This window comes from Anser cygnoides, chromosome 26, assembly GCF_040182565.1.
Source record: "Anser cygnoides isolate HZ-2024a breed goose chromosome 26, Taihu_goose_T2T_genome, whole genome shotgun sequence".
In the NCBI taxonomy this organism is placed as follows: Eukaryota; Metazoa; Chordata; class Aves; order Anseriformes; family Anatidae; genus Anser; species Anser cygnoides.
This window is the reverse complement of record NC_089898.1, coordinates 364632-375657: the sequence shown is the minus strand read 5'-3', so window position 1 is coordinate 375657 and position 11026 is coordinate 364632. Positions and strand designations below refer to the sequence as shown.

At 49.0% G+C, this 11026-nt stretch overlaps 1 protein-coding gene and 1 long non-coding RNA gene across 3 annotated transcripts; one reads left to right on the top strand and one right to left on the bottom strand.

The window, feature by feature from the left end:
* Positions 1-345: 345 nt before the first annotated feature.
* Positions 346-5577, bottom strand: LOC125179922 (uncharacterized). The gene is made up of 2 exons (XR_007157993.2): positions 4610-5577; positions 346-1916 (listed from the first exon to the last, which is right to left on the bottom strand). It is a non-coding gene; the product is annotated as an uncharacterized lncRNA (long non-coding RNA).
* Positions 5578-5694: 117 nt separating this feature from the next.
* GOLGA7 (golgin A7) lies at positions 5695-10863 on the top strand. 2 transcript variants are annotated; one of them, XM_066983379.1, is made up of 5 exons: positions 5695-5920; positions 7077-7229; positions 7579-7680; positions 8758-8821; positions 9597-10863. In XM_066983379.1, exons 1-4 carry the CDS (start codon positions 5810-5812, stop codon positions 8803-8805), a joined length of 414 nt encoding a protein of 137 aa, XP_066839480.1. In that variant the 5' UTR covers positions 5695-5809; the 3' UTR covers positions 8806-8821; positions 9597-10863. The 2 variants fall into 2 exon arrangements, with proteins under 2 accessions (XP_066839480.1, XP_066839481.1); XM_066983380.1 differs by having other exon boundaries at positions 5696-5920; positions 9600-10863.
* The last annotated feature ends 163 nt before the right edge of the window (positions 10864-11026 follow it).

Here is an 11026-nt window from a genome sequence, read left to right as displayed (position 1 = left end):
GCTGCTTCCTGTCCCCATGCACTCAGACACCCGCGGGCCCTGTCTGCCACCCCGCTGTGTATTCCCGGTAAGCCCAGCAGCCGTTCCTGCCATTTATTTGCCACAGACTCACAGATCTGTTTGGGGTGGGAGAGCTGCTCCTCTGAAAACAGATTTCTGTACTCCCTGTGGTAGGAGGAGCACACATTTCCATTTTTTCCTGCTAAAAAGCTGATAAATTAGCAGAAGAGCACAATGAATTCCTGCCAGACTGATCTCCAGCTGTCAGGTACCAGGAAACAATCGCTGTGGCCCTGCTTAATTATTTCTGCTCTGAAGGGAAAGGAGACGCGGACTCCAAGAAAGTCAAGAAATGGAGACCCTTTATTGCTCCAACGCAAGATATTCTATAGCTTCTGAGCCAGCTACACGCGGCCAGCACGCATAGGTACAGACTTGTGACTGGTGCATTCCTTTTGGTCACGCGTGGGTCTTGCCACTCTCTATAGGCTCGTCCGAGCCTAGCAACTTCCTCTTACCTGTTCCCACTTCCTCTAACTCTAACTGGTTACCACTCTATGCCCTTGAGTAACCTTCTTCTTGACCTTTAGTGCACCGCCGTATCAATCAGCTCTAGTTTATCACCGAACGGGTCACCCATAATTCCCCCTTTTTTTGTTTCTACAAGCCAGATCGTGCGTATCGAGTGATTAATCATTTTTTGCAAACATTGCAACAGGCATGGTACAACTACTATAACTGCAACAAATGCAATAAGCAAAATAAGCACCCCTTTTACCAACCCCATCAACCACCCAGTTATTCCTAATCCTTTTAGCCATGCCTGCAATTCCAGTGAGCTTGTTGTTAGCTTATCAGACAACTCATTCATTTTTTTAAGAAATACCATCTGAGAATTGTCGCTCAGATTCATAAAGCACATGCCTTCAAATTCTTCACACCCATGACCTTGGGCTAATAGCAGAAAATCAATAGCTGCTCTATTTTGCAGAGTGGCGTGCATAATGGAATCCGTATCTGCCAGCAAAGCACTTAATGCAGCAGACGTGGCGTTGTTTTGTTTGGCAAACCAACACCCTAATTTATTAAGCGTTGTCAAGGCATGGGAGACAGCGACACCAGGTGCAAGGATGGAGGCTGCGATAACTTTATCCGCCTCCCAAAAGTCCAAATTATTCCTACAGTCTTCCTGGAAATGAATAACTGATCGTTTTGGTCGTCCATGGATCTTGGTGATATTCAAGATCATAGACGTGTTGGGTGTCAATAAGGTTAAGCGTCCCAAGGTGCAAGGTCCTCCTACAATATGAGAGGGAATACCTTGCCAAGCTTGGTCCCCGCAAATAAGGAACACTCTGGTTGGCAAGGCCAAGGGTGCATTTGAGGACCTCGATATATTAGGGGTGGTGTAATTGCACCATTCAGATTCATTCTGCTATACAGATAGACTAGCCGTTATATTGACCGCGGTGATATTTTACCCAGTATAATTGAATTTTAGGCAGGCAAGTGCATTAACACTCCCTAACATGTCTAGCTCCTGAGGCTCTAATGGGGCTATCGGTGAGGTGGCAGCCCAGCCATCCCAGTTGTTCATTGCCTCCCTAGAGGCGTTTCCTGTATCAGAGGCGTTCCGCCCTGCCGTAAGGATTGCCCCTATTCCCGTACCGTTGACCAAAGCTGTAAGTTCGTTATCTGATAGCGGAATCCCGACCAAGCAGGTCATGAATGGATTGCCCGCGCTGGCCATAGAGAGACACACGTGGTCCTGTTCCGTCATGTTGGCGAGGGTGACCCAAATGTTTCATCTGGGCTGGATTGAGACCCATGCGGCGCTGAAACTGCAGAGGTGGAGGAGGGCGGTGGTCCCAACCAAGGCCACATGCCACGGGCTGGCACCCATCGTGGTCCTTGTCCTGTGGAGACACAAGCATACCCTCGCCCCCAGGTTATCAGCTGGTATGGTCATTCCCACCCACCGGTATCCAAGTTTCGCATCATAACCATTGCTTTTCCTGTTTTAACTGACGTTAGTCCTGATTCCATTGTTTTAAAATACTTAATAATGGGTGGTATATCTTCGTGTTGAAAGGGTAGTGTTAAATGATTCATAACATAGATTACTTTAGCTAACCTATTCTGTGGTGTCTCTTGAGTCTCCCCGTTTTTGTTTTGCTAGCAGGTTTTTTATTGTGCGGTGGACTCGTTCTACTATGGCTTGTCCTGTGGGTGAGTGTGGGATGCCTGTCTTGTGCGTGAAATTGCCCTGCCCCATCACGTCTCTTCCCAGGAGGCTGACAGGTATTGGGGCAGCATATGTCCGAACATGCTATGCCGAACCTTTGTGAGTCTTAACGGTAAGTATATACTTACTCTGGTAAGTATCGGAAACACCACCTACCCCCATAAGGCCTTTTGCAGTTGAACCCAATGGCCATCTGCTGGGCCAGTCCTTTAGGGCTATTACTGTTACATCCGCCCCTGTATCCATTAACACCATCAATATAAAATATTAAACGCGTAATATTGGGTGACATAGCATCAGGGTCAATATAGGTCTTTTGGTGGCAATGGTCGAGGCCCATAAGACTGATGGGGGTCCTGTTGACCCGAAGCCCCCGTCACGTCGCTTGCACTGTTCTGCTTGGGGAACCGTTGCTTTAAATAATATCAACTGGGCAATTATGGTACCCTTTGGCACAAGCATCGGTGGCGAGGGAGTCCATGCCATGGCTTGTATGACCCCTTCATAATCAGCATCAATAACTCCAGGCAGTACAAAAAGTCCTTAAGGTGGTGCTTGACCGTCCCAACAGGAGCGCGCTATATCCTTTACCTATTGGTCCCTTAACGTTCAGCATTATTTTGCGCACCTGAGTGTCCCAAAGGGCGCAGTCCTCTACTGTGGAGACATCCAATCCGGCGCTTCCTCGGGTTTTGGCGGTGAGGGAGTCCACAGTGACGTAGTCGGTGGAGTTACTGGAGCAGTGGTCTGCTGTGGTTGTGGTCCAGCGGTCATCATCACTGGGGTGGTGAATTCCGCGAGGATGGCCCGCCCACAACGGAGGGCCGGAGCACTTGTGTCGTCGCACGGCCTCACCTCACGCTCCGCTTCCCATTTCCCTTCCGCGGTTGTAAAGGTTGTCCCTCTGCATTATACTTCGAACGGCACTGGCTGGCCCAGTGCCATCCCTTGCCGCACCGTGGGCAAGCAGCAGGAGGAGCAGGGTTACCAGTCCCCCTCCCGCACCCCGCTGTGGGCATTCAGCAGCAAAATGTCCCGGGGCTTGGCGGAAACACCGTTTACCTCCAATTTGAAGTGCCGCAGCAAAAGCTCCGGCCAAAGCGGCAGTATGGTGTTCTATGGACCCAACTCGATTACATGCCTCTATTATTTGTACTAATGTGGTATTGACAAGTAGAGCTTGAAGCACCTTTTTACAGTCTGTATTCGCATTTTCCACAGCCAGTTTAAGCATAAGGGCCTCTTTCTCCTCGCGATTGTCAATTTGTTTGTCCAAAGCATCTCGCAATCGATCAATGAATTGCATATAAGGCTCGCTAACTTGTTGCCTGATGCTAGTAAATGAGGGTTCGACCTTTCCAACTTCACGCAACTTCAGCATAGCCTGGAGGGCCAAAGACGCGGACTGCCGCAGGATGGCATCGTTGAGCCTAGCCTGCAATCTCGGATCTAGTAACGGCTCAGTCCCCACTAACTGTGGGATCCCGGCTCCCCAGAGGGGGTCGCCAGGCTGTCGTTCCATGTTACCCAGGGCAGCTAATTCGCACCCTTCTTTCCATTTTTGCTCCCAGAGTAATTTTTGTGTTGGCGTTAAGATCATCGCGGCTATCTGGCGGCAATCGTACGGCACCAACAGTTGACCAGTCATAACATTTTCTAACAATGATTAAGTGGTGCGTGTAGCCCATATGTGGTCACAGTCTTTCTTAATTCTTTAATCAGGTCCCACTGGAAAGCGTTATACTCATTTGGGCCGTTGGGTTGCACTTGTACCGGGAAAGCCATTCCTACCGGGTCCCCGTCCTTTAGCGCCTCCCGGCACACCTGCTCCCATCGTTCCCGTGGATCAAAAACTCAAGCTCCCAAGGAGGCACTGTTAAGGGGAGGCAATGTGGGAGCCGAGGGGGTTCGCAGAGTAGGGTTTAGCAGTGTGGGTCCGCGACCCTCTTCCTGGTCATCCCCCAGATCTATTAAATTGTACTGTTCTGGTGGCTTATCCGACTCTGATCCTGGAGCCGCTGTCAGGATCGCCTGGGCAGCGGCGTTCTGTACCTTCTTTTCCGCCTGCCATGCCCTTAAAGTCTCAGTTACCAGGCGCCACGTAGTCATAACCTCAGCGGCATTAGTAATCCCAATGGACGCTGCTTCCCATATTTTTTCCCCCGCTTGGTCCCAAGTTTTTACATCAAATACTGCGGAGACTGTCGAGGGGACCCCTTGCTTTTGCAAAAATTTCAACAGCAGCTTTATCTTAAATGGATCATATTTTACTCCCCTTTTTATTAATAGTTGCGTTAGCAATTTTACTATGGCCTCTTCCTCCGCAGAGAGGTTAGCTCCCATGATTAATGCCCAGCCGCTCACCTGCCTTCCAGGTGATGTCCCGGGGTTGAAGCTGCAGTCCGGCTGCGAGCTCGCCTCGTTCGGCTGGGTTCCCTTCGGACACTCCTTGCAGCGCTGCTCCTCCGCGAATCACGTCGCGGTCACCATTTGAAGGGAAGGGAGACACGGACTCCAAGAAAGTCAAGAAATGGAGACCCTTTATTGTTCCAACGCAAGATATTCTATAGCTTCTGAGCCAGCTACACGCGGCCAGCACGCATAGGTACAGACTTGTGACTGGTGCATTCCTTTTGGTCACGCGTGGGTCTTGCCACTCTCTATAGGCTCGTCCGAGCCTAGCAACTTCCTCTTACCTGTTCCCACTTCGAACTCTAACTGGTTCCCACTCTATGCCCTTGAGTAACCTTCTTCTCGACCTTCAGCGCACCGCCGTATCCATCAGCTCTAGTTTATCACCCAACGGGTCACCCACCCTGCTCCCCCCGACCGTCAGAAAACCGTCGTTACCGCCCAAAAGATGCAACGTGTGAACTTCAGGACCGCGATTCCTCTGCGGAGCCGCAGCCCCCCCCAGGAGTCGCTGCCCCGCGGGGCTTTACGGGGGGTCCCCGGGGGCGGGCACTGCCCTCGGGCAGTTCCCCTCCCCCCGCAGAGGAGCCCCCGCAGCCGGGGGCTGCAGCCACCGGTACAAACACCAGCCCCAAACGAGCAGTTCGTTACCGCACGGCAAAGCGGCACCGGCTTCTTCTGAAGGACGGAGAAGAGTCACCGGCAGACACAGAGCGCTCTGGGCACGGCGCTGCGCACGGCAAGGGGCACGGGGCGCCCCCTCCGCAGCGCTGCGGGCGCCCGGCTCAGCGCAGCCGGCGGGCGGCGGGACCCTGCGCGGGGCGGGCCCAGCGGGCGGCGCGACGGCCTCAGGGGGCGGGGCGACGGCCCGGGTGAGGTGACGGGGAGGGGCAGTGATCGCCACGCAGCCAATGGGACGCGGGCGACGTGCGCGCATGCGCAGAGGCCCGGTGAGGCGGCTGGCGCTTGCGCACTGCCGCTCCCTGGGGCCGGGGAGGGGGCGGCGCGTGCGCGGCACGGCACTTCCGCCCTCGTCCCGCCCGCAGCCGGGCCTGCGCCTTTGCGGCAGGCGGCAGGCGGCGGCGCCCGGCGGAGCGCGGCGGGGCGGAGCGGAGCGGGGCGGGGCGGGGGGGGCTCGCTGCGGGCGGCGCGATGAGGCCGCAGCAGGCGCCGGTGTCGGGCAAGGTGTTCATCCAGCGCGACTACAGCGGCGGGACGCGCTGCCAGTTCCAGAGCAAGTTCCCGGCCGAGCTGGAGAACCGGGTGAGGGAACCGGCGGAGGCGCGGCCGGGCCGGGCCGCGGGGGCGGGGCGGGGCGGGGGCGGTGTCCCCGGGCCCCGGCCCGCGCCGGGCGCTGCCGAGGCCCCCGGGGCGGTCGCTGGGTCTCGAGGTGCCGGCGCTTCCCGAGCCTCGCTCTTCGCTCCTGCCCCGCGCGCAGCGGGAGGGGGGCGCGGCTGCGAGGCGCGTCCTGCTGCGGGGGCTGGCGGCGGGCGTAGAAGCGTTGTGCGGCCTGAGCGCCGCTCCTGGCCGGGGGTGGGGACGCGTTCGTAATTTACGGTCAAAACACGCGTGAAAGATCGCTCATGCTTCTCTTCGACGTTCCTCAGACGATGGTGTTTGTGCGTTCTGCAGTGCTGCAGAGGACAGATGTCTCTTGTGGCAGTGAAGTAGAATGAGCTTGTTATTTCCTTGGGAATAAAGCGTGCGTTGTTGCACCACGGTGCTGTAACACTGCCCTCTCTTGTGGAGACCAGACAGCTCTGCTGATCCTGTGCGGCAGACACCATCTGAGTGCCATCTCGAGTGCCTTCATTTGGCTTGATGTGGTCAGATGGGGTATCTTCAAGAGTAACAAAACAGCCGCTCCTTGCTGATGTCTTTTCTTCCTGTCGTTGTGCTTTTCTTCTACTTTCCCCCTTTTTGTGTGTGTGTTTTTGTTCGTTTGTTTTTGTTCGTTGCTTTTTGTGTGTTCTGTAGAGAGCTTGTTTGACCAACACTTCAGGACCAGCAAGGAGTTATTGATATCTAGAGTTAGCTCAATCAATTCACTTCTTAAATGCTCTTCTTAATCTGCCAGATCTCTGTATGTTTGTTAATTAACCCATTTTTCCCCCCTCGTTTGAATTGTGCTTTGATTTAGTTATTTTACTCTTAATGGCTTTACATTCAGATTGTGTTGGAATTCAGACTGGGTCTAATCGCTTGGTGGATATTTAACAAAGAACTACTGGCCTGTAACTCAGCGTCCTCCAGACTTTGGCTCTAAACACAGTGTCTGTTTAAAACGTTAGTAGGTGACGCTTCTAAAAAAGCATGGAAGCACAAACAGCAATAAATGAAGGCAGATATCTGAAGGCATCGGTGAGTTCTGAAATGTGGCGGGTGCAGTGCGATGGCTAAATTTGACTTTCTCTTGCAGATTGATAGGCAGCAGTTTGAAGAGACTGTACGAACACTGAATAACCTTTATGCGGAAGCTGAAAAACTTGGGGGCCAGTCTTATCTTGAAGGGTGTCTGGCCTGTCTGACTGCCTATACTATCTTCTTGTGCATGGAAACACATTATGAAAAGGTGCATTTCTTCTGTTTATTGTGTTGCTTAGAAGGCAGGATGTCCACAGGCATCAGTTAAATATTTACTTCCTGGTAGGTTTTCTGTGACTTGCACCATTGCTGTGCAAATTCCATTTAGAGTCTGGATCTTACTGCAGGGTTGTTTCATGTATGCATCAGACAGACTTTAGTCAGACTGCGCAGTGTAATGGTCGGTTATACATCAGGGAATCTGTCAAGTTCTGTCTTTGGTGGGTGTTGGCACTGTGATGCTGGGCTGTCCTGATGTTATGTTTGTGATTCTGCTGGGCTGTTGCTCTAGGGAAACGTGATTTAAGGAACTGACCTTTGGGCTGTTCTGTTACCAGGTTCTAAAGAAAATTGCCAAGTTCATTCAGGAACAGAATGAGAAGATCTATGCTCCTCAGGGCCTACTTCTGACAGATCCCATTGAAAGAGGACTAAGAGTTGTATCCTTCTGTGGTTTCTAAGATTCTCCTGACTCGTCCATCTGTGATATGCTACCTGTTTCTCTCTGTTACTATGGCACCCTCTAGTCATCCTTGATTTGTAATACTACAGAATACATGATTAATCTCTTTACTCCAGTTGCGTGCTGTTCTCTGGTCAGACTTTAATACACTAAGACTTGTCACATCAGAAGACTTTTTAATAAAATACAACAAAAATGCAGTATTAGAATCTCTCCTTCGAGACTATTGAAAACACAGTACGTATAAACAGAGAACGTCAAACATATGAGATGCTTTCTCCACTTCAGTGACCTCTGAAAATGAAGTTTGGCTTTTTGGGGAAAAAAGTGACCAAATTGGTGGGATTGAAATTGATGTCATGAAAGCAAGAGATTGCTGTGGCTTCATTTGCAATGCTCAGCCTATGTTCTAGTGAAAACTTCGCCATAGCACATTGCTGTAAGTTGATCATACCAAACTAGTGCTTGCTCTTAGATGTAGCGTGGCTTATTGGAATCTTTTTACTTCAGTGCTTGAACCACAGTGCAGGCGTTTTGCCTAGATGTTACCTTACTAGTTGCAAAGTTACATCAAATCTAGGGATAGAATGAATTACCTGCATCATGTTTTGTCAATGTTGACACTGAAGCAAACTGAAACAGAGTGTGCCAATTAAATGCATGCTAAGCCTAATCCCTTGCAGTTGCAAAAACATTCGAGTAAAAGCATTCTTAGTTTGGCTGTTGAATTAGTACCTGAACCACAGAAGCATTACCTTTTGTCCAGTGCATAGCCTTTCCTGAGTTTTAAGAGAAGATGGCAAGGCTCACAAGTTCTCCATATACAGCATCTTTTGTTCTTGTTCTCAGAACAGGCCTGGGCTGTATCAACAGACTGATTTTATGAGACACCTCTTAGGCGTACAGTTCTGTTTGTTTTGTAGCTGTGAAACTAGCCCTGAAACAGCAGGTGTGAAGCACAAGGACTAAAGTTCTGCTATCATAATGTTTCTCCACTTTTTTTTATTTTCATAATCTTTCCATAGTATGTTTCCCTAACAACCTTTCTGTGCAGATTGAAATTACCATTTATGAAGACAGAGGTATGAGCAGTGGAAGATAAAACTGTGGAGTCTCAGGTACATATTAACATTATATTAGATGCCAGTCTCACCTTCTTTTTTTTGTGTGCTCAAAGATGTAGACCCTCTTACTGAGACAAAATATTTATCCAACTGCTGCATGTAATCAAAGGCTCTTCACATAAATCTTGTGTGGCTACACTTTTCTGAATATGTAGAAATTCCATACTTGGCATTGTGTCACTGAATGTTAATACAGTTCAGATGGCATAAAACTTAACAAAGTTAACAAATTCAGGTCTTGTTTGTGCAAATACATATAAACCTAACTTGTGCTGTATTATTGTAGACAAACTTAAGGCTTACCCTTAAATTCTAGACTTTAAAATAGAACAATATTTAAGCTCTTATTTGGATCCCTGAATAATTTTCAGACTAATGGAATAAGAGATTAAGAAATATTCAAGAGAAATCATTGATGGCGCTATAATAGCGACTGCTCTTCCTTTAATGCTGTGAAGGATAGAACTTTTCCTGGTTTTAGAGGTGCCTTGTAGCAAGCTCTACTTTAAAAGCTGCTGTGTTTCCAGCACTTGTGAAATCAAGGTGTTTTGCCTAGGAGTTATTACTATTAGCCCTAGAATCCTGAACAAATCAATGAGTAATTGCATTTTACCTTATTGGTTCCAAGCAGATAGAAGATGAGCTTCTATATTCTGTTGCATAGCCTAGTTTTCTTGCTGTGTGCCTTCTAAGAAAACACAATATATCTGTGTAAAGGTTTGTACACTTTTTTCTAAAAGTTTCTAATAATATGAAACTTCTTTTCTAGCAGATAGCTCAACAGTGGACTTGCTGTATCAAAGTTCCCCTACCTCCTACTTTAGAGCATCATTCTTCTCTCTGCTGCCAGATCCACAGTGCCATCTACTACAAGGACTAACTTCCTAAAACTCTGTTCCACATGGGGTGACCCAGCTGGTCAGCATCCATTTTGTGGCAAATTTTTAAGCAATGAGATTATTTCTTAGTTTTTTCAAGAAAAAGAAGTGATAAAGCTGCGTTCTCTTCTGAAAGAAACCAGGCGCTTGGCCCAACAGAAGTCTAGTTTTAGTCACGTAAGTGCAGTGCTGTTCCTCCCTAGTTATTAAACCTTTCTGTACGTCAGTCGGGCTTTGGAAAGCTACAAGTCAGAGTTGGGAATTTCCCGGAAACAAGGCCTTCCCTCCTGTTCAGTATTGCAGTGAGGGGCTATGCAGTGCCTCTGCCTGGAGAGAAGTGACTCAAGGCAACAAGCATTTTAAGCTTCCCGTGCTGATTCTCATGGAAAACTAGAAGGCAAAGTGTTTCTTGTTTTAATGTTTTGGTTGTTCCTAGAAGGGGGAGGAATAGCTGGACTTTAATACTAATGTTTTTTCTACTACTGTGTATATGTTGCTATTGCATCTGTTAATGCTCATCAGAAGAGGGGGGTCTATTCATGCATAAAACAGTAAGTACAGTAAAATGGATGCTGAACCAATAAACAATTCCTACCCTACTCCGATTAATATGTGAAGTGTAAAACTGTTTCTTTATGGATTTATTATATATAATTTATAGGAAAACACTGATTTGACAAACTTAGATGTTGTATAAGATGGTGTCTTAACTCTGTCTGCTGACACACTATTGAAGAGTAGAGCTGTGCATTACTTAGCATCTCCCATGCATCGACATTCCTCAGCAATACCTGCTAAAGTTAAGTTCTTACAAACTGGGTTGGCTTGATACTTTTCTCTTGTATCCTTTTCCATTATCAAAGCAAGGATGTCCTGGTGCTGAGCACCACTGTCCAATCGTGGAAGGAATTCTTGAATTTAGAAACAGAAAAATTCCGCGGAATAGATCAAGTGTTTTGGCTTTTGGTGGTACTGTAGGTGCTAATACTGGATCTGAAATTCCAGGCTTATTACTCAGCCACTGATTTTTTTTTGAGATTTGTTTCATATTTTAATTGTATAAAGCGTGTTTTTCTAAAACTGTAACTGTTTGCCTTTCACGTCTGTTGCAATACTGGCAGAAGTACTAATGGATTAGTAAATTTTTCTTAAACTGTGTCCGTGTCGTACCTGGTAGCGCTGTTTTGCGTCGAGTAGCGCTGCGGGGCTGCCTGGGGGCGAGCAGCGGCGCCCCGGCCGCGAGCGGCCCCAGCTCGGGCGGCTCCAGCGCCCCCCCCCCGCCCCGCTGAGCGCCGGGCGCTGCCGCGGCCGCTCCCCCGGC

What these genes read in the sequence shown, in the direction of transcription:
- GOLGA7 (XM_066983379.1), top strand. Translation starts at nt 5,810, where the DNA reads ATGAGGCCGCAGCAGGCGCCGGTGTCGGGCAAGGTGTTCATCCAGCGC. An exon ending in CGGCCGAGCTGGAGAACCGG is followed by an intron (nt 5,921 to 7,076) that starts GTGAGGGAACCG and finishes TTTCTCTTGCAG; the next exon opens with ATTGATAGGCAGCAGTTTGA. An exon ending in TTGAAAGAGGACTAAGAGTT is followed by an intron (nt 7,681 to 8,757) that starts GTATCCTTCTGT and finishes CTTTCTGTGCAG; the next exon opens with ATTGAAATTACCATTTATGA.